This window comes from Chaetura pelagica, unplaced genomic scaffold, assembly GCF_000747805.2.
Source record: "Chaetura pelagica isolate M959 unplaced genomic scaffold, ChaPel_1.0 scaffold150, whole genome shotgun sequence".
Taxonomy (NCBI): Eukaryota; Metazoa; Chordata; class Aves; order Apodiformes; family Apodidae; genus Chaetura; species Chaetura pelagica.
In genome coordinates this window covers 3,707,266-3,730,801 of record NW_009952052.1, presented here as the reverse complement: position 1 = coordinate 3,730,801, position 23,536 = coordinate 3,707,266, and the positions used below count along the sequence as shown (strand labels likewise).

General features: G+C 38.0%; 1 protein-coding gene across 1 annotated transcript in view; it reads left to right on the top strand.

Annotated features, from left to right (window-relative positions):
- COL12A1 (collagen, type XII, alpha 1) overlaps positions 1-20,896 on the top strand; it is a 98,065-nt gene extending 77,169 nt beyond the window's left edge. Inside the window, exons 53-66 of the mRNA XM_010003393.1 lie at positions 606-683; positions 1,314-1,400; positions 2,217-2,270; positions 2,798-2,893; positions 3,899-3,952; positions 4,838-4,891; positions 6,122-6,175; positions 7,268-7,339; positions 13,679-13,714; positions 13,806-13,872; positions 15,404-15,592; positions 16,639-16,707; positions 17,807-17,977; positions 20,396-20,896. Of these exons, the coding sequence (XP_010001695.1) occupies positions 606-683; positions 1,314-1,400; positions 2,217-2,270; positions 2,798-2,893; positions 3,899-3,952; positions 4,838-4,891; positions 6,122-6,175; positions 7,268-7,339; positions 13,679-13,714; positions 13,806-13,872; positions 15,404-15,592; positions 16,639-16,707; positions 17,807-17,977; positions 20,396-20,577 (1,263 nt within the window). The 3' untranslated portion in view covers positions 20,578-20,896. The remainder of the gene's footprint in view (positions 1-605; positions 684-1,313; positions 1,401-2,216; positions 2,271-2,797; positions 2,894-3,898; positions 3,953-4,837; positions 4,892-6,121; positions 6,176-7,267; positions 7,340-13,678; positions 13,715-13,805; positions 13,873-15,403; positions 15,593-16,638; positions 16,708-17,806; positions 17,978-20,395) is intronic.
- Positions 20,897-23,536: the final 2,640 nt, after the last annotated feature.

Below are 23,536 nucleotides of genomic sequence, written 5' to 3'. Positions count from 1 at the left end.
AAATTACAAGTTTTAACTCTGGCAAGTCCTTTGGTCTGTCTTGTACTAGATGATCAGAGTAATCTCTATTGACTGTATTATCTATAAACCTATACTGAAAAAGTGGCTGCTGCTCTGAAGGGCACATCAGTTATTTTGATAGATTAACTGTACTTAATATGTAATACTACTTTTCCCTGCTACTGTCAGTCAGAAGTTCCACACGTGAATCTTAATACATGACTCAGGGACTGCAGTCCTTAGAGCTTGTCCAAAAGTTTTTCAGCCAGATTTTATGTTGAAGTGCACAGGCATTCAGCCAATGTAGAAGTTAATTGACATGACTCATTAAGTATGCAAAGTATTTCTCGGGTCACTTTATTTGGTTACCTTTTGTCCCAGAACAAGAACATTCAAGCATCAGTGCTTGAAGTTCTTGTAATCTTATTTAAGCTTGGTTTTAATTTTTTTTATTATTTTAAAATAATTTTTCTGCAAGTGTCAAAAAAAGAAGTGAGTCTGAATGATGTTAACTACTTTAGAAATAAATTGTTTGAGGAGGTAATGCCACTGGATTTCATGAATAACATCTCTGATGCCTTTCAAGAGTCCTTCTTCTCTTACAGTTAGAAATCCAGAATTTTGACATTGTGTGCAGTCCAGTTTGGACTAGCAGAGACAGATGCTGTGATCTCCCTTCTATGGTAAGTATAAATGAACCAGAGGCTATTCAGAAAAACATTATCAGTAGCAAATTTAACAATATCAATATTTGCCTGGTGTTATAGCTTGTACTGACAACATATCTAAATCACAGTCATCAGAGCAGCCAGTGAACACCACTGCATTTCAAAGTTTTATGTCCAAGGGAGAAAGACTACAATGTGCTAGGATGCAGTCTCTTAGGAATAGTAGAAAATGGCAGTTCTATTTTGTATTCCAGAGATATTTAAGATCCTAGTAATTAAGAATTGAAAAGCTATATTATTTTTTATTTAAGCTGTTCTTAGAATGGCATTCAGAAAGTAACTAGTTCATACTTTACTAGTGCAAGGTGATTGTCTAATGGATATAAATATAGAACAACAAATAAGAAACTGCATATGAGTTTGATTTTGCCTGTGCCTCAATTGTTAGTGTCTTTTATAGCTTGCAGAGAAAATTTGCTAAAAATATGAAAGATCATGTAGAGACGTTTGGGAACCACTGTTAAGCTGTGACTTTTTCCTGAAAACAGAATGACAGAGAATCTTGCTGTTACTGTTTCAGAAAAGTATGCTGCCACCAAGTACTTTTCTTTTAAAGGACAGTAATAATTGTGATTTAATTTTCAGAGAGATGAAGCAAAATGCCCAGCTCTTCCAAATGCTTGCACCTGTACGCAAGACAGTGTGGGACCTCCAGGACCCCCTGGACCAGCTGTAAGGAACTCTTCACAATAGATTTTCTGATTTTTAAGTTTATGGAACTAGTCTTGTGCTGATATGTGGTTTTGTGAAACAAAGATCAGACAATTTCTATCAGCATGTCCATAATATCTTGGCAATCTGTTCCCCTTTCATTTTAGTTTAAAATATAATTGGGCAGCTACTACCACCTCTACCTGTTAAAATAATAATAATAATGTTTCCATATTTCCAGTGTAATCACTATGAATATCTCATCACTGTTTGATAGGTTGAAGGAATCTGGCTTGATTTCACGTGTCTTGCACTTTGAGTACAAGATACTTTTCATGAGCTGTGCAAATATTTTTCCTAACTAGAGAGTCAGGACTTTATGTGGAGAGATAGTAATATATCAAATGGATATTTAGGGTAGATAATCCTACCAATTGCTTTGAATAGAAGGGAGTTGTACTCAACCCAGTAGCCCTAGTTTGAAGCTATTATAAATGCCGCATAAGGAACCTGAAGTCCAGTTAAGTTGTCTGGCAGCCTATTAGAGAGACATCCAGAGATTTTTGATAAATATAAATTGAAGAAGTTTGTATCTGCAGAGTCAAAAATGGCAATATTTTTTCATGGGCTGATTTGGCAAGGCTGAAGCTGATGTGATTTACTTAAGTTTCTGATACCTCTTTTGTCCTAGTGCTCTTTTTAGCAGTGTGACCTATACACTTCAAAACTTTGAGCTTTCACTTAAGAATCTGATAGAGGGTTTATAATGCACACCAGTATGAAGTAACCTTGCTTTCCCTTTAAAAAATACATTTTCTTTCCAAATATTCAATTTAGGGTGGTCCAGGCGCTAAAGGTCCCAGAGGTGAAAGGGGTTTAACTGGATCATCTGTAAGTATCTTTCTGGAATGCATCTATAATGTTGCTAAATGCTTACCTGTATTAATATTTTTATGCTTAGTTCTATGCTGAGCTGAGAATGGAGATTAAAAATTCACTTGAAAATATGCCTATATGTTATTTATGTGCAGCCTACCTATTTGAGACTATATATACATAGCCTATGTGTATATGTAACCTCAAGGGCATTGACTGCACATCAGGAAAGCAGAGTACATTTGTCAGGGTGTTAATACACACTCTGCAGCATTGTTGGCCTTTCTTCTGTGCAGAGGAAACAGCTATACTTCTAATGAACACTGCCAGAGGGCATGTATTGTCTTGAGGCCACCAACATGAATCAGAGAATATCTTATGAAAGTGTATGTCACTTGGATAAGTTTCCACAGTTGCTCTGAAGTATTAACTATGTCTGCTGGCTTCTGACTTGCCTTCAGCATCTCACCCAAAGGATTTGGCAGTGACAGATCCAAGAAGGAGTTGTCATTTACAATCTTGTTTTAATTTTGTGCTTTAAGGGGCCACCTGGTCCTCGTGGTGAGACAGGTCCTCCTGGCCCTCAAGGTCCCCCAGGTCCACAGGGCCCCAACGGGTTGTCAATCCCAGGTGAACCGGTGAGTGACCATTCTGAGTGGAGGTGGCAATGTGTGTGGAGTCAGAGCTCTCAGCAGGGATGGTGGTCTTGGGAAGAGGGTGGCAGCTTTGGGCAAACATTCTTTTTTCCCTGAAACACAGTATTATGCAAAAAGTCTTTTTCTAACACAAGCCTCTTTCAATACAATAGCATTTTCAGTCCTGAATGTTACATGTGCTTATGGGATGCCTATGAAGGGATACACTCTAAGTGTTTTACTGTACATTGTGCTACTCCAATTTTAGTCTTGCAGCTCTTGTGTAGTGTTGCTAGGCCTTCAAGTTCTAGCTCAAAACTATCAAACTGTGGCACATACAATATTACTCTGAAGACTTTTTCATATTTACATGTCGAACTTCTATTTACTGAGCTTAAATCAGTAGCTGAAAGTTCAGAGCGGCAGTTAATGCCTAGATCTTAGGCATATAAACCAGCTCTTCATTCCTAGGGGGCTTTCTTGGCAACAGCAGACGTATTTGAGTGAGAGGCTGCCTCTGATTTCATGTACATGCCTTCGAAGCCAGAGTAACTCTATCAACACTGACAAAGTTTCACCAGATTGTGTTTTTTCTAGCAGATAGCATAGGTAACCCTTTGTCTATATTCTGGATACATTAAGACTGTTTTTTTTTTCATATAAATAATCATCTCAAAAGCAGGAATGTAATTTTGGCGTTATTGAAACGTCCATGTCACTTTGTTATCAACATATATGCCCCCTTCAAGTGCCTGCTTGCCTGTGTTTTAAATACAATGTTAACCAGTCATCCTGCATTTGCAAATCTTTGTGTTTTCAGTATTCATAATTGCTTCAGTTAAGAAGTATATATGTATCTTGATTTATTCCATAATTTGTAGTTGGCTTATGGATTTCTTAACTGAGGTATTTTTCAGGAAATATTTTGCATCTATTTACAATACTTAATTATTTTACTGCTCTGTTCTGTAATTCATAATCTGTAACAATCGTTTATGAAAATTATAGGGTCGTCAAGGAATGAAAGGTGATGCTGGCCAGCCTGGACTACCAGGGCGATCGGTAAGTTGACCCTTAGACAAGATTATGTCATTTCACACTATTCCTGATGGAGGTTTTCTGCTGGACAGATGTCTGACATCACTAGGAGTTGTGGGGTCTTCTTATACCTTCCTAAGCAATGATTTTGGAAACATAATTATCTTACAGTTAGGAAACTGAAAAGTAGGAAGTGGTAAGCCATTCAAAACAGCAAGAGTTGAAGAATAGCTGTACTAAGTCAAACCAAATGTCCGTCTAGGCAGTTGTGAATGCACAGGGACAGACCATTGGATTAGGAAAAGTACCGTGATAACTTCCCAGGATGGTTCCTCAGCTTCTGACCACCTGCAGTTAAATGGCTGAATGAGTCTTCAGCAAAGTTGTCTAATTGCTTTGTGCTTTTGGAAGTCGAGTGGTCTTGGGGTGTTAATTGAATGCCTTCTGAAAGAAGAAAACAATATTAAATTTTAATTCCTTGCATAATAATGAATAATAAAGGAAGAGTCTAATTTCTATTTCTTTAGATACACTCTGATTAATGATTGCAGCTAGGCTTTAGCACCAGGTGTTAAAAGATTAATTGATATCTATAAGTCATGCAGGTAGGCAATAGGCAATAAACCAGATAAATCTGTTTTATGACAACAGTAATGAAAGTTATTTTTCAAGTTAAATTATGGACTGGTAAGGAAACAGAAGGAAAAAGCAGACTGAGGGTGAAGACTTTTGTATCATGTCTATGAAAAGAATGGTTTATCCTAAAAATTAATTTTATTTTTGTGAATGCCAAGAAGCAACACTGAAGAAAGTTAAATATTTTAATGTGTACATATATACTGGGATGATCAGCTTAGCAGGGATGTTTGTACTGTCATGGATACAGTTTATTATACCTTTTTCTTCCAGGGAACCCCAGGTTTACCTGGTCCACCTGGCCCAATGGGACCTCCAGGAGAAAGGGTAAGGCTTCCTCAGTTTATACACACCAAGTTATGTGGTGTTTTGGGTTTTTTTTCCCTTCTTTGTCATATAATTCTATTTTCAAATGTTTTCTTTCAAAAGGATGTCTTTTATCATTATCCAACCTGGAGAGGTAAAAGTGGAAGGACTGGAAAAACCTAGGGGTGAAAACCTGCCTGGGTAGCCAGATAGGGAAACATTACACTGCTGATTCTCCTGACTAGGTTTTCAGATGCCTTCACCCAAAGAGCAGTACGTCCACAGAGCAGAGCTCTAAAGAGTAACTCAGCCCTGATGTCTTCAACAGTGTTGCTGCTGCAGGGGGTCCCTTTGAAACTCTGCTTGTCTCAATGTCTGGGAGATGCCATGACTGTAAAGATGCCTGTGTCTGTGTCTGTGCCATTCTTACTCAAGCTTACTCCTTAACCTTTGATTATCTGGAGCTAAGAACTTTTCTTTAGGTGGAGAATCTGGAATATCTTTACTAGTGGTGGGCATGCACACAGGTATTCGTTGTGGAGTTGTTGCAATCCCTTTCTTTTAATTTGGGATCAACTAAGTAAATCTCTTTTGTCTTCACAGTGAGATGTCACCTTTGAAATGAATGAAGCAATGATTTACCTTTTCAGTCAAAATTCATAGTTGATATATGCATTTATAATTATCCTTTTGTGGGAGTTGATAGCCAGAAATGAAAACAGGCCACCATGTGATAGCCAGTTGCCAAAGAACATACCATTGCATTTCTGGGTCACTAGTGGGCCATGGTCTATCTACGTTATTTTGTGAATGCTATGTTAGACTATTTAAATGGGATTTCTCAGCATCTCTTCTTGCAGGACAAGTATCTGAGATGGAGGTTGTTCTTCATTTAATAGAAACCTCAGATTTTCCTGCTAATCTGTGAGTGCGAGAACAGCAAATGGGGAAATCTTACTCTTCTGGGATAAAATTATGATTTCTTTTCTTAAAAATGTTGAGAGACTCATTCAATCTTCAGTTAAGATGCTCAGCTGCACATCTTCTAAACTGGCTGAGGCTCATTGTTCCTTAGCCTTCTGCAGAATTAGTTGTTATGACTATTTTTTTAACTTACATTGTCGATAGGTTTTAACATGTATGTTAGTAGTAACTGGGAGTATTGCAATTACATTGTCAGTCTAAAAGGTCATTTTAATCAGGCTACAATCTTAAATTAATCCCTAATCATTATTTTGTTTTTTTTAATAGGGTTTCACAGGAAAAGATGGTCCCACAGGTCCCAGAGGCCCACCAGGACCAGCGGTAAATATAATTTTGTCTTTGATATACTCTGAAATAAGAGACTTGAGCGAGGGGAGAACCACATTGATATTGTCAGTTTCTGTCAAATATGAAATGGATCCTTTGTTTAATGTCTGTGGGATCTGGGGAATTCTCAGTAAAAGGTGAGCAGACAGCTGCGTAAAGCACGTATTCACAAACGTTCGTTAAGAGGGGTTTTGAAACTGGTTTCTTCCAGTATAAAAAAGCGAAGAACCAGTTTATCTGTTTCTTTCAATGCCTAGCTAGGTCTGTTGAAACCAATACAATTATTACTTGTAGTCTAGTGAAAAAAAAAAATCCACCTATGAAGTTCTTGACAAGTGTATTTGAGGATTAGTTTTTGCTTAAAAAGCTACTTCATTGTGTCTTGTGGGACCATGTTAGAAAAGGTGCTGGTTCTTGGAGAAAGAAGTATTAGGCTGAAACAGCCCAAGATAAGCAAGGTGCTGCAGCTACATGTCCAACCAGTAGTGAGGCAGAAGATATGTTCCCAGTAGACACACATACACAGAGCACACCTTTCCACCACGTACATTTGTATAGACAGGAGTCACTAGGGCAGGATATTATTAGGGCTGCCCCTGCTCCATCATGGTTGTCTTTCTGGTGCTTCTTTGTGGGTGTGTAGATGAGCTTTTGTCACATAACCTCACACTGGTTTTTTTATTTGTTCATATTTACCTGGTATCTCTAAAATTACTTTTATGGACTTCTTGTGGAGTTTTACATGGATCACAGACCTGCTAGATGAAGTTAGGAGGCCAAAGTATCTTGTAGCCCTGTGTCTTGTCAGTAAGAGCAATACCAAACTGTACAGACACTTTCTGCTTCTTTAGATTAAAAAAATCCTGATGATCTGTGGTGTTCTGTAAAATAACACATTTTCATGAAGAAACAAACTTTTTTCCAGAGGAGAGTCTTGGAGCCTGATATATACCTAACAGGAAAAAAAACAAACCTGATAGAAGCCATTCTCAGTATTGCTTTGCACTCAATAGAGTTACACATTTCTTACTAACACTTCATCCATTATGCTTTTCTACAATTCGCTTTGTATGTCTTCTGCTGTAGGGTGCCCCAGGAGTTCCAGGAGTTGCTGGCCCAAGTGGAAAACCAGGGAAGCCAGGAGATCGTGGGACACCAGTAAGTTAATGATACACTTGCAGTATCAAATTTTAAATTACAGTCTGTTGATGAATATGAGACTTCTCCGTGCTTTAAATACTTGTCTTGCACAGTGGTTAATACAGTGGAGCTGACCTAAGACCACAAGCCTTTTTTTCAAACCATTTTATTTTTACAGTGTGCAATTTTGCTGAGTTTAATAGTTGAGGCTGGAAATTGTGGTCTCTGGTTTCCCCTAAAAAGGTTGTAGGCTATTATGTGCCAAGATATATGTTCCTACACTGTATAAACATGAAGAACTAGGTCAGCAAAATGACTGGAAAGTCTTTATCTTTGTGCATGTGTGTGCGTAGTAAAAAAGTGGTACACTGCTAAAGATGGACAATATTTGATAATATTACATAATCACCTCTGTTCTGCAGATGTTTTGTATTTTTTACAATGTGATTTCAAAATTATGTGGGGGTGGTTTCTTTGAGATCTATTTAAACCCTAAAGTAGGGAGAAAGAGCAGGAGGTGCTGCCTCCCACCAATAGTTTCAGGGGAAATTTGAATTGATTTTATTTATAGAATCTCTGAGAAACTACGCTCGAGTCAAGAGTGGAGACAGCAATCAAAATGGGAAGTAATTCATTACTTGTACTTAGTATCTGGCAATCAGCTGAGAATTTTCCATCCCACTTCAGTGTCATTGTGTATACAACAGCTGGATGATTTGGAGGAATATATAGTAAGCTAGGCTGTTTGATAGTTATAAAGTGGAAGTTCCCAGGAGCGCCTGGAAGCTTGGTCATTTTCTCATACACGTGTTGAATTCAGCCTGCATTTGTCAGCTTAAGAATCCCATTTCTTCTCACAGTAGGGGACACTGAATGTCTTAGGAAAGCACTGAAGGTTTTCTGCATGTAGATATGCTTTGTTAGTATCATATTCCTACCAGGTCAGATGCTTGATAGACATAGCTGATAGGCAAAGGAGCTTCAACTACCAGGTGTATCCAAGTTCAGCAGTGAAGATCATCCGCAGGCGAGTAACATGCATAGAAAGAAATCTGGCTACAAGCCTAGTTGCAGTGCTTTTAAAAAGCAAGACAGTCAATTTCTGTCTAAGGACCATGTGCAGGTTCTCCTACACTCTAATCCTAAGAGTTCCTTTCAGTTAGAAATTTCTTTTTTCTTCAGTTATTGCACTTTCTTGTAATGTAACACTGTGCGTTCATATTTCTAATTTCTTATGTTTCTAGAACAGTTCCTAGCAGGAATTCTGGCTTACACCTTGCACAGATGTTTTCTCAAACTCCTGGTGGACAGAATTTCAATGCTTTCCTTTGTGTCCTACATTAGAATTGCCAAAGGTGCAGCCTAATGGCCAAATGCAACTTGCAGTGTCCCAGAACACAATGCGGGCTTGGCTGAATTTCTAACTTCCCTGTGCTAGAGATAATGAGTCTTCGCGTTACCTCTGGTATATACAAGGAATAAATAATTTTTTACCAGATCCTGCCTCTATCGTTGGTACTATGCAGTGAAAGTCAGATCCTAGACCCCTACAAAGCAAGGAACATCCCAGGCAAAAGATACACAGCTCCATGAAAATCCTGAGGAGCTGTGGCTTTGCAAAGACATTCCCAGGGAATGCAGTCCGTTGGAGCACTTTCCTCATGTGTTAAATACCACTAATGTGTTAAGATGAAGCAGACCACACCCTGAATGTGCCTGTGAACATTTCTCCACTTTGATGTGTACTTATACTAGAACAAGCTGATACTTGAAGTGTTAACTGAATTTTAGGAAATTTGACTTTATAATCTGCTTTTAAGCATTTCCAAGATAAACTTAGGTCTTGTTTTCAGTGTAGCAACAAAATGACCATGAAAGAGGCAGTAAGAATACAAATGAATCAGCAAAATTGGGCACTGGCTATCTTAAAAAACTAATCTATCTGTCTTCTCTCTGGTCAAAGAGAGACAGAATTTGGTAGTAGACCGTACATATATCATAGGGTAACAACCAGCAAGGCTAAAAAATCATTAAGCTAATAGAGGATATTGGCTCAAGAAAATATGGATATATGTTTTCTTTGAGTAAATGTAATTGGAAGTAGAAGATCTTGGTACCAGAGAATAAAAGTTCTAGTGCTCTTGTTTTATAGGTGTGAGAGTGAAAATGGTAATAGATAGGTAGGCTGACTAAGTTGTCTTGAGGTGGAAATGTTGTTTTCATAGAACCGACTGTGGCAACAGTCTGATTTTGTTTATCTAGAAGGTCCCCAGCAAATAGTGCAAGACATTCATGTTTTACATACAAGCTGCTATTAGACTGATGCTTCCAGTACCAAACAGGCTGTGAAAACATTTAGAGTGTAATTCCAAGCACAAAAGGGAGATTTTTTTTTTTGTGAGTTAAATGCAATTTTTGAGTATTTTCCATTCTTTACTACCATGTATTCACTATCTTGTGTCTTTCTATGCAGACATCCTAGATGAGCTCTCAAAAAGACACCACTTTGGGAGCAGGGAACTGGTGATTCTTGTGGGGAAAACAATTGAGCACATTATCTTGTAAAGTAAAAATAGCTCAACTTCCTTTGTTTTGTCCTTCTTCAGCTGTAGAACTTTACTGCAGTCCCAGCCTTCATCCCACAGCTCAGAAAAATCTCACATGCAGCACAAACTAGCTTTTCCTCACACTGACCTCAAGTAACTCCCTCGTTGCAGGATATCAACAAAACAGACTGTCAGCAGCAGCTGCTGCTTCTCAAAATGCTGGCAAGCAGTTGAACAAATTGCATGGTTTTCTCTATTAAAAGAAAATAAAGTGAAATTTAAGAAGAATATAACCAAGTGGGAGAAAGATGCAAATAGCAACTCATTGATTGCAATTGTAATTATTTATTTGAAATCATATTTCAAAAATATCCAGATGGAAAATGAACTTTGCTGTTAACATAGCCAGTCAGCCTTCAAATTTTGAAAGTAGTTAGGAGTATGATTTCCAGTCATAAGGCTGAATCACCATATCTTTGCAAGGTCACAAGTTTAGAATCATAGAATTATACAATGGTTTGGGTTGGAAGGGACCTTAGAGGTCATCTCGTTCCAACCCCCTTGCATAGGCAGGGACACCTCCCACTAGACCAGGTTGCTCAAAGACTCTCCAACCTGGCCTTGAACGCTTCCAGGGAGGGGGCATCCACAACTTCCTGGGCAACCTGTTCCAGTGTCTCACTACCCTCATGGTGAAGAATTTCTTCTTAATGTCTAACCTAAATCTCCCCTCTTTCATTTAAAAAATATTCCCCCTTGTCCTATTGCTAGATGCCCTTGTAAAAAGCCCCTCCCCAGCTTTTCTGTAAGCCCCCTTCAGGTACTGGAAGGAAGCTAAAAGGTCTCTCCAGAGCCTCCTCTTCTCCAGGCTGAACAGCCCCAACTCAGTCTGTCTTCACAGTGGAGATGCTCCAGCCCTTTGATCATCTTTGTGGCCCCCCTCTGTGCTTGCTTCATGTCCTTCTTGTTTTGGGGACTCTAGAACTGGACAGGGTGGGGTCTCATGAGAGCAGAGTAGAGGGGGGAGAATCACATCCCCTGACCTGCTGGCCACACTTATTTTGATGCAGTCCTGTTGTACCATGAAAGCATTAGGAAGAATTAGAATGAGCAGGTATTATATATGTGTACTCAGCAGATAGTTGCAAATGAATGTGCTTTCAGAACTAGCAAAAATTGCCAAGTTTCAAAGAGAAGGGTAAGCACCAGATAATATATAAATAATTCCCCCCCCCAGATTTTCATGTTATAGACTAGTGCAAGTGAAAAACTTACAATTCTATTCAATGGATATTTCAGATACATATGATAGTTTATGACTGAGACGTTAATGTCTGTAGAATTGAGAATCAAATGACATTTCTTCTAGAGCATCAGTGCCTCAGCATTTACCACAATGTTAATTATTAGAGAATGACAAATATAAATGTCATATTTTCCTAATGTTTTTAATTGTTAGAGTTTATTTCTGTTATGACATTTACAAATCCATGGTCTGTTTGATATGTGGCTGTGCTAAAACTAAAAGGCAGCAGACCTTTTCCTTGTGGACTTCACAGAGTAAGAAAAGATATAGATGAAAGAATGACGGACAGAAGGGAGAGAGTATTAATCAGTTTGACGGGGCATATTGTGTACATATTAGTAACTGTCTCATTGGTGACACAATTTACTCCAGTGGCACATTTATGGTGTCCCTATTCTAAATCTTTCAATTGTGTCTGCACAACTAATTTTGCATGAACAGTCTGTTACACATAATGCAGATGTTCCACACACCAGCTACTTAACTCAGAGATGGATGACCTGCCTCATATTTTCTGTGGCATGTCATGGGGTAGGTGTATGCAACACTGCTGCAGAGAAGCCCAGACAGCATCCTGAGTTCATATCCCAACATAACCCCATGGGAATTTCTTTGCACAAAACCTTGATGGAAGTCTATGAAACGGTGCCACTGCATTTGAATTGTATCCACTGTGACCTCAGTGGAATGATTTGTTGTCTTGTGCTGTTGAAATTAATTGCGGGTACTGCAGGAATGTTATGAAAAGCAGCTGCAGCCCACACTTTTGCTTTGTTAATGGTGTTAGGCTCCTTAAAGAAATACTACGATGTAAAAAGCAGTAATACTTAGGATGTATGTGTAACTGTGTGGAGAGCCATGCCAAGCAACAGATGACCAAACTGGTCTTTCATCTTTGAATATGCCTTAAGTTCAAATAGTAATTTGGGCTACAAGTGAAAATGCAACCCCTTTTTGGCTTAACTAAGAAAACTACTAAGAAAACTAAGAAAGCTAACTAAGAAAGCTATGGTGCTTTCTGGGTACATCTTGGCAGGTGAATTTATAATAGGTTTTTAGAAGGACTCAGCTGTGCCCTAACTCTGCACTCACTGAAATAATCTGTAGAACTCACACTAGCCACTTCGGGAGCCCTAGCTTCAGCCAAAGTTTTGTTTGCACTGCCCTGGAAATTGGTACACATGGCATTTGTCACAGTGAATATTCAAGAGCGTTGGAAGGGCTATTCATGACAGCTTCATAAGCAGATCTTGCAGTAAATGAAGCTCTTTTTTTTGGTTTGTTTTTCTTCTTTCCTGCTTTTGAGTTTGATGTCAAAATTAAAAGAATAGTTTTAACACAATTTGTAGATTTTTTCAAAGGGCAACCTAGTGACTAAACCAGATTACTGCAAATCTAATTTCCTACTCATTTTTAATGGGCATCTGCAATTTTTAGTGTAGCCAAAATACTGCCAAAGAGGCCAAAACAAGTTATAAACATCCTTCTGAAATAATTGCCATCTATTTTGAAAATCTTTAAAAATCTGTCGTATCAAGGATAGTAATTGCATTTTCTTTGGAAAGTGTGGTTTGCTCTCTCTTTTTTTGCTAGGGTTAGAATGCAAACATAATGCAAACATTCTGTGAGAGGTGCACACAAAATTTTGTTTGCAGAGTAGATTGTGAGTGCATATCTTCAGCATTTAGAAACATCTTTACAGTTCAGTTCAGGTTTTTTCAGTTGTAAACACATACATACACAAAAATACATACACAAAAAAAAGAGTTAGTCTTTCTGGTTGGTTTCTTACATACCATTCTTGAAAACCAAAAAACTCCACAACAACCACTAGAATATTCATATCTATAATTATAAATTATTGCTAAGATTTTATGAGACTATTCTAAGGATAGAAATTGTTGAAAATTAGCAGGGAAACTGTTGTTATAAATAGAATAAGCACTTAATGTCATTTCTCTCCATCATATGTGTCATCTCTGCATAGCACTTCTTGCTTAAGACAGAGTCTGTTTCTTGTGGGTTCAAGGAGACATATTCTTCCTAGACATGTGTGTCATTCTTCCTAGCTTACCTTCTTTAATTATGAGTTGGCTTAAGACTTAAAATTAAACAGTCATATATAATTCACGCAAGACTATTCACTATTTACAGGAATATGATGCTAGAAATTCAACTTTCTAAATGCCAGTACGATCCTGGTGTTAGAATTCATCAGTTTCTTTGACCCTAGTTTGAATTTTTCCTTCAGATCTTTTCCTTTCCTCCCTCCCCCCCCCTCCCTTCCAGTATGTTTGATTATACACAAAAGATCACTGCTTGTCCAGTCTTTTCTGGCACCTGTTTTAGCATCTCTGAAATGTAAAGTTTAAAGACCAGATCTATCATCTTGAAGGAGCCAAAATGTTGTCTAAAATGGCATGTCTCAAACCTATAGGTGGGGTGGAATAACATAATCCTTAAGTTGTTTCAGTTGTTTTTTACTTTTACTGTATTTTGTTTTAGGGTGCACCTGGAATGAAGGGAGAAAAAGGTGACAGAGTAAGTCTGCTTTAAAATAAGTTTTCATCACATTTTAAAATTAAAACCTGACTTTAAAAGCACCGACACTTGTTTTGGTTTTATTATTTAGGGTGACATTGCTTCTCAGAACATGATGCGAGCAGTTGCAAGACAAGTTTGTGAACAGCTGATAAATGGTAAAGAGCGTTACTCGATTTATTTCTCATACTAGTATTCTATTACTTTGTTAAAAGAGAAAACAGTGGTTTAAATTTAAGGTGAGGGATACTGGCCACACAGCATAGCAAAAGCTGGAGTGGTCTGGTAGCTGTCCAGTGCCAATGATTGGTGGAAAAAAAATGTAGCACTAAATTTTTGCCAGTTCCAGATGGCTGGCTTGATAATGAACTAATCTCTGACCTTTGGAAATGCACTTGCAAGTCTAGAGCTTTCTACAGGGGAAGTGACTTTCCTTTTGTTGGCCTGGTCCAGAATGACTTCATCTTTTGTCACAGAATCAGTATACATTTTCTCATTAAACATGTCTTAACTTCTGGAAGATGGAATCAGTGAGAAAAAGGATGGTCACTGTAGGTACTTTGCACATGAATGTTGGGTGAATACTGTGCACAGAATCAGCTGTGATATGCAAGTAAAAATGGTATTTGGATGACTCCAAACTGAATTTCAGTCCTCTACTGCCACACAGTGCAGCTCTGCGTCTCATGAAGGTATTTTCTTCAGGTTTTCTCTCTGTCCCAGAGACAGTGTTTTCACTATTGGTAGACCTGCCAAGGAGGACAGAGACAAATGTGCCCATAAATTGTTCTTTTTGAATCATTAAGAGTGCTTGTGTACAGCGAGGAGGACAATATGTCCTTTAAAATTTCTGTGATGTCTGTTATTTAAAACATGTCTATTAGCAATTGCAGAGGAGGGAAACTATGTTAATGAATGTATTAGGCTTATAAATAAGGATGTGTGATCTGGGATCTTTTAGCATCTCTTCTTTGAACATCCCTGCCTTATTTTTTTTCATATTCAGCTCATCCCTTCAGTATTATGCAACAACTGGCACATTACATTAGTCAGGTAGAGCTAGATGTGCCCCCCAGTAGGGGCTTCTTTCTGCATAGCTACATAATGCTGCTACTTTTGTTCGGACACCTGTCTCTGGTAAAGAAATTTGCCTGTATGCAGAAGGTATATAGTACAAGCCTATGCATCCTACAGTCTTAAGAAAGCTAGTTCATGGACTGTGTGCTGCTAGCTGTACACGTGAATAATTTATACTGTGTTTGTGGTAGAGCTCTGAAAGATCCAGTCCCTCTGAAGGGACTCAGAAAAGCTCTGAAAGTACACAGAAATGTGATACTCCTCTTTGTGAAATGTAACAAGTCCTTCCTGTTCCTCAGAGTAGAAATGACCCCTGAGTAGAGCTCTGAGAGCAAGGGTTTTGTAAACAAATGCCTATTTTGTTACTTTAGTTGCTTTAAAATTATTGGGGTTTTTTTTGTGTTATTTGCTTCCAGAATCCCCGTTGCCTTTCTTCCCTTCCTCCTCCATTTATGTTCAGCTTTCTTACCCAATATTAATTTTAAATCTTCCTGATTCATCTGTACCAGTTCACCACTAATGTATTGAATGGGAGCAAGCATAGGATTTAATGGAGAGAGATAATTTGTTATTCCTTCCTACCCTGTTGAACTATTTTCTTTCCTCTTGAAGGCCAAATGAGCCGGTTCAACCAAATGCTGAATCAAATCCCAAATGATTATTATTCAAACCGGAACCAGCCAGGGCCACCAGGACCACCTGGTCCCCCAGGAGCTGCAGGGACAAGAGGAGAGCCTGGACCTGGAGGAAGACCAGGATTCCCAGGACCTCCTGGGGTTCAAGGACCACCTGGTGAAAGAGGTGAGTAAATTCCAAGGCAGCTGTATATTTCACAGTGGACATAGTGCAGAGGCTGCCAGAGTAGCAGTCTGATACCTTTACTACGTCAGACAAGGAAGCCCACACCTAGCCCACACAGTCTTCTGCCTGTTAAGTCAGTTGGATTGCCTGAGGGACACTGGTGTTCTGGAGGACAAGATAAATTACATCAGTAATTTCCTCTCTCTCCCTTCCTCGTGTGTCATGAAGCACAAGTTGGTATAAAGTTTTGGCTACTGTCTCAGGCTTCGACAGGATATCCCAGGAAAGTGAATGTTCTCAGAACTCTCCTGGCACTAAACAGCTACATCTTGAAAGGCTGTTTGGAGTAACAGAACTCTGATTAAGAGAGAAAATTAGTCTTTACCAAGAATAAAAAATAGGAATTTAAAGTCTACATCCTTGGTTCTTTGCAGTACTCTGACAGAGGGAAGCAACTTTGAACTGACTGAGCATATGGATAAACCTATTTTGTGGCTACCTTGGATCACTGCAGTGACATGGAGTCTCTGTACTGTACCATGTTGTGGCCTTTGCTTAGTCCAGCTACTCTACTGTTGCATAGACTCAGTGCTGTTTTCTAGTGTATATTTTAGTATGATCTTTTAAAAAGAACTAGAAGATACCAAGGAAGAAATAATTTCTGAATTCTGCTCTTTCTTAAACTTACTGAATCATAACTGTTTCTCAGAAAGTGTAAGGCATCCTTTAAAGCAAAGGTATGAAAGCTTGAAAATACTTGTACTTTAAAGTAATAGGATTCTGTAATGTTTTAAGTATCTCAAAGACTTTTCTCTGTTTGAGAAATTTTATCACACTAAATTCATACTGCATCCTGATTTATTTTTAAGTTAGTGTATTTCTATCCAAATTATTTTCCCCAATGCACATTTGGATATGTATGGACTTGTTACATTAAGTAATGGGAACCAAATAATAATATCAATGATGGAGCATGAAGAAATATTTGTTGATGTGGTTTCCTTCCTTTGGTTATTCCTGCTTTTTAATTTTTTCTAATTCTGTAGGAATGCCTGGAGAGAAGGGCGAAAGGGGAACTGGATCTCAAGGACCACGAGGTTTGCCAGGACCACCTGGTAAATATTTATTTTAATTTTTATCAGATTATTAAAAAGTAGGAGAAAAAGACAATAGTTCTTCATAGGGAACCAGACTACATATGATGAATAAACATACTCCACCCACTTCATGTTTTTGAGATGTTTTAGAGTTTACTGGAAACCCCTGGGAAAAAAAAAAAGAAAAAGAAAAAGAAACAATTTAAAAAGATTTTTGGATATTACTAATAGGTATTTATCATTGTCTTGTAATTTACTCATCTGGCATGCTTTCTTGTGTGAAAATGCATTTCATGAAAATACATTGTCCAGATATTTGATGGATATTTTCACAAGTGTTATCAGATGATGCTCTTGCAGTATCTAGTTCCATTTTTCACTTGTGATTACAGAACTCCAAATTGTCCCCAGCCTACAAAATACTCCCACACGTAGAGTTAAGATGATAGCGTCAGGTGATTTGACCATTGCTTTTGCTCTTTGTATCATGAAGTTTTGTTCACCGATGCCTTGACAGAATCAGCTGTATCATTTGTTTCTGCCTGTGGTTTACTAGGCTAAGCATGGTTTTTCATTACAGGACCCATAAGATGCTTGCAGCAGATTTTAGCCCCGGTTACTTGAAGCTTTACTTTTCTGCTAACCATAATAAGATTGGTTCCAAAAAAAACATTACCTCATCTATCCTGGGGATGCAGGGTAGCAGAATTAATGTACTCCTGTATTTTAATTGAAATCCAGTGTGCTTGTCTAATCTAGTAGTTTCCCTTGAGATCTTTGTATCTTACAAGTAGGGGAAATAAACCAGAGAATTCATTGATGTTTCTTACTTGGCTCAAACCTTACTAAATCAGTTTCTGTGAATAAATCCTTAAGTAAGCCACACACAGGGAAGCAACTAATGATGAGTCATGTTTCTAGTTTTCTTTTGTTTTTCTTTCTGTTGACCCCTATATAGCAACAGAGTGCAAGTGTTTTCCCACCAAAGACATAGCCTAGACTGCATAGTCTAGACAGAAGTAATGTTAGCTGTTTTATCAAGCTGGCTCTTAAGGAAAACAACCCTAAAAAACCAAAACAAAAACAAAAACCCACAAACTTTCTATTCTAAAATTAGGTCCACAAGGAGAATCTAGAACTGGTCCACCAGGCTCCACAGGATCACGAGGACCACCAGGGCCACCAGGTCGTCCTGGAAATGCGGGTATTCGAGGTCCCCCAGGGCCACCAGGATATTGTGATTCATCCCAGTGTGCTAGCATCCCTTATAATGGCCAAGGATTCCCAGGTAGGTTATGAACAACTTGCCTTAAATAGCATTTACAGATGTGGCTGTTTGTATTGAGCTGCTTTACATGAGATAGTCCTGCTAGCCTGGACATACTGAATCCTGAGGAAATGGTTGAAATGAGCAGGCCTGCATCATTGTAGTGTGCAGGTATATGAGCAGTCATTTGGAGTTTGATACAGATTTACTTGATTTTATGTGTGGTTCGCTTTAAATAGGAAGTAGTAAATAAATATTTTAGTCTTTTTTTTTTTTTTTTTAAACATAGTGGGTTAGTAGTTGATAATGTTGCTCATAGGATTTAAGTGACCATTTTCTTCTTCTTCTTTTTTCCCCTTCACCCCCACCCCTTCCAATCGTCTTCAGAACAAGGTTGAATTCTCCATGTTTCTCTCGAAAAATAAAAAGAATGCTGTGGTTGGCAATTTCCGTGTGTCTCTTTTTGGGCAATGTCAGGATTATTTATACAAAATTGATACCTAAAATTGATAATTGATACCTAAAATAAAAAAATTTCCACAAAGGAAATCCATTGACACAGTGCAGACAACTGAGAAACAACACTGTCCTACAGTTTCTACTGAGCTGAGCAGCATGGATTCCCTGATTAGCTCTGAGTCACATCAGCCCTCCCCTCTGTGATGTAGCTCAGAACAGTAGGCTGCTTCTGAAATTAAAAGAAAGAGTCACAGTGGCCACCAATTTCTGACTGGAAATATTCTGATTTCTTAACATGGGGATCCTGCAGGACCACAGTATTGTTAATAAATTAATACATATGCATTGCAACATCTCAGAATTAGTGTATGTGATACTACTATTTGATATGGTTTGCTGTTAGTGTATTGTGCATGTACCTATGAACAGTAAAAAAAAGATATATATATATATGTACACACTTGCAGACTCAGTGCTGCTGTTTAAAGAGCCAGGTGGTTGTGCAGATCTCACAAAATTTTTACTTAAATGAAAAAGAAAGAGAAATGTACCTGTGATTCAGCAGTGTTCTCCTTACTAGAAGCAGCTCTGTATACATATATAAATATATGCCTATGACTTAACTGTTATGTATTTAATTGGATGAAAGTATGTTTTTGCGCATCAGATGGACTTTTTGAAAGACTAACATCATCTTTGACCTGTTTCAGGTTTCGGCTAACACATTTTCTAAGTCGCCAGTGCTGCTTACAGTTTGAATACATGAAAATCCTGTTTCTGAGATGTTTGCGCACGTGCTTATTAGAAAATGAGTCCGTATGGATATTTCACCACGGATATGGTTTTTGAGCCATGTTGGCCTCATAGAATGGGGAGATTCTTTTTTACTAACATAAATCCTGACTGGGATAAAGGACAGTGATGACAATTTATTAAGCCTGTTGCATTTCGATAATGAAATAGACAGTCTTTCTTTTGTAAAAAAAGACCCAGACCATCCAAAGCCTCAGGTGGTGAAGGAGGCTTATAAAACTACTAACCAGCAAAGGTAATGCCATTAGAAGAGACAGATTTAACCTGGTCCATGAGAAATGACTTATGTAAATAGTAAACTAATTGTGGCTTGTAAATTATTTGTATGGGACTGTACCCACTAAAATCTGTTAACAACTCTACGTGATGCTTTTGCATAAAAGCCTGCTGCTGCTTGCTGTGTGCCAGAATAACAGCTTTGACAACTTATGAAACCTACCTGTCTGTTGCTTATCACCAACATGTCTGAATCGGGGCATGTGCCTTTTTCTTAGTATGTAATCTTGTTGGATTCTGTAACTGCAGTTATAAATATCAAAGTTTTATAATTATTTTTCTTCTGTTTTGCTGTAGTTTTTGGTGTTCCTGAAGCACCAGCTGTAACTCGGTTTGTTACGAGGCACAGCACGAGACAATGACATGTACTGTGTATTGCTGCTGGTGACAGTTCTGTCTACACTTACTTTCCCATATCAGAGAAGATAGCATTTGCCAAACCCACGTGTTCATTTTACCTGCCCCATGTCTTCTACTAATTATGCAGTTTAAAATAAAGTCCAGTGCTTGAATTTACTGAAATAGCTGTAAATTAATGTTTTTATTTGATTTGCTTTGGTTTTGTTTTATTTGGGTTTTTTGTTTGTTTGTTTGTTTTTTTAGTTTATAATAATTGGTCCCTTGCATAATTTAAGACTCTTTAACAATGTTTTGTGTATTATAAATACAAAGCCTTTCAAAATGAGTTTTAAATTTTTTATTATTTTACTGCTAAAAAGCATTCATGAACAAAACTTTAAAAATACCCCCAGTGAATTTTTAATTTATATATTTATTATATGGAAATGAGATTGGACTAACATTATGTAGACAAACTAACTTTCATTGTATTCGTGGATTCAAAGACATGCGATAACTGTTGTGTTCAATCGGACAACTATTTTCAACCAGAACCATACGTGCCTGAAAGTGGACCCTATGAACCTGAAGGTGAACCCTTTATAGTACCTATGGAGTCAGAAAGGAGAGAGGACGAGTATGAGGACTATGGAGTTGAAATGCATTCACCAGAATACCCTGAGCACATGCGCTGGAAAAGATCCCTGTCAAGAAAAGCAGAAACAAACCCATAAAAGATCTGTGTCTTGTTTTGGTGTTTTCGGTTGGTGGTTGTTGGTTTTGCTATCCTTGCATTTGCAGATCCACACGGGGAGGGTGCATTATTTCTTTTGCAGTAAAGCTTTCTGGTCTGTTCATATCAGACGCACCCCTGTGTTGTAACCTGCCTATGTGGGGACAGCAATGTGTGCACCTAGCAACTTCAGACTGCTCTGGAAATGCTTGTAAAATACTTCTGCTTGTAGTGCCTGCATACAGGTTAACGTGTGCATTCAGTTATCCCAGTGCTGCCTTTTCATTAAAATAATGTAAAAACAAATACATTAAAAAAAAAAGAAAACCAGAAAAACAAACCAAAAATAACCACAGAGCTGCTGCAAATTTTCTAAGATCTGTCTGCTTTAGCTCTACATTTTTCATTGTTTTCAAATGCATGTTTGCAGTTCAATCAGATCACAGGTCTGCATTATGTAGTTAAAAAAGAAACAAAAAATCCCTCTCCTTCCAATATCATTGTCATTTTCTTCTATTCTTAGTTACACTCTGCAGAGCATATACTGCTCTTATACATCTCCTTTAAACAACACAAACATTAAGTAGTCAAAATCATTGTATCAGCTGGATACAGTTTAATAATGCCTGAAATCTCCTTGTTTGTAGACACAGCAACATTTATGCCAAATTGCAGTCAATCCTGCAGAGATGGAATTGCATGTTTATGTTGTATATTTAGTATGGATTTTTTTTTCAGAATACAATGTTTCTTAGTTATCAAAAGCAGTTGGAAATTGTTTGCAAGACTATGGATATAGAATTGCTGCTTTTATATTTTAACTGCAAATTGTGAATTTCACTGCCTTATATTATTTATTTCTGAAATGAAAGAGGCATTTTTCAATAAAACTACTGAAAATTTATGTGTGTCTATTCAGTGTTTGAATTGTGGGGTGAAGCTGATGTGTGTGTATTCTGTTAGTGTTCTTTACTCAATCATTTGGAAATTCCAGATACAAAATATCAATTAGAATTGGAATCGTCTTAAAATAGGCATTTGGGCTGTGGTGTCTAGAGGTGGATAGATGAAAGCAGGAGAAAAGTCTTCTTCTGTCTGAGGTATGAATAAGACTTTTAACAAACTCAGTCTGCTAGGCTTTCGGTGAAGAAAACAAAAGAGACCGAGTTTCAATTCCTGTCTAGGGGTTTCTGGTGGATGGCTGTTGAAAAGAGTAAGACTCTTTCCACCCAAGAAACTACCTGGACTGCAGTGAGTGCCTGAAGCCACACAAACTTTTACTTCCTGGTGTGCTGTGAGCACTGGAGGCACAGCAGCCCTGAGTTCAGTGTTAGCAAACATCTGCCTTGAGGAGGTGCATGTCTGGTGTTTGCTGAGCTGCATCCTGCTGGGACCATACATGAGCTGTCTGCTGTCTGCTCAGGAGGTCATCTGGGTCTACACAGCTTTGATGACAGTGATGGCTGTGATGTAGCTTTACCTAGAGATGGTGACAAAGATGATTTGGAAAAGAACACCACAACTGCAGTGGACCAGAAGAATCACTTGCTGACTGAGGAGGAGAGAGCAGACTGGTGATGATCCTTCCTATCCATGGTGTCTTAACCAAGGTCTGTCTTAGAAGTAGAAATGGCTTTTGTCATAGGACCTGGAGCCAAAGCCCTTTGACCTAATTGGGAGAGCTGGAATGTCATTTCTTAAGATCATGCAAGGCATCTGTCACAGAAGTGAAGCTAGACATGCAGGCTGGCTTCCCAGTCACTGGATTTTGCTCTGCACTGTGAGCTAAATGACAGCTTTTACTGGCCAGAAATGGAGATCATACAACTCCATAGACCACATGACTGGTTATCAGTGAAATTAAAGCCAAACAAATGACATTTCTAAGAGTAATCCAGATTACAGCCATATGCCTTTTAGACTGTAAAAGAATAATTCTGGGATGAACTGAGGGGGAGCTAAATGAGAACCAAAGCCATTGATTCTTCGTATTTTCCTCTAATTGCAAAGTCAAGTATCAAAAACAAAAAACATCTTCTGCAGCTTGATGTGGAATAAAGAAATGCATCTGTCTGGCAGGAAAAAAAAAAAAAAGAAAAAGAAAAAAGATGCTCTTAGAAACTGGGAGAGGTGATTAAGATGTTTCTCTGAATTGTATTTAAAAATAACAAAATCTTGTACTGGTCTTGCATCTGTCTTTCTTTGGCAGTGTGACCCTAGGACAAACTTAGCCATATACCCATACCTTATAAAAAAATTTCCCTACTGTCTTCCAAACAGAAAGATTTCCCTCATTTAAAGCATATATTCTAAATTATTTTTCTATTTCTTCGCAAAATACATTCAATTTTATTAATATCAATCTTAATAGAGATGCTGCTATTTGAGTTATGTGGTGGCCTGAAATATTTAAACATTCAATAAAACTGAAGCTTATAGGTAGTCAGTACATTGTAACAAGACAATTCTGCTCACAGATCTGTAGGATGGATACAAACTGTGATGTGTACTGTCTACAGGCACAGAATTGCAAAGTATGAGTCGTATCCATCTTTGAACTTGAGATAAATGCTGATAAATAAGATAGTTTGTCTCTCATTTTCATAGCATGTTATACCTCCACATTTCTGAAGTTAAAAATACTGAAGGGGATGAAGTTTCTTTCTTCAGCTATGATGAAAGTAGAAAAGCTTCAGATGCCCAGGAAATACCAGAAAGGAGAAAACAAAAGCTTTTTCTATTAGAGAGGGCACCTATCCAGAGGTTTCTGCCATAAACTTCACCAGAATTGATGGTCTCTGAGCAAAATAAATGAATTTATAAGTTACAAGAACTCTGGTATTGATAATCAAAGAAGTGTTCCTGACCAGGATAAGCAGAAATACACAAAGCTGATAAATACCTTAAGCACTACTGTTTTTACAGCTACCAAACTGAAGCAACTGTGAGACATTTATTAG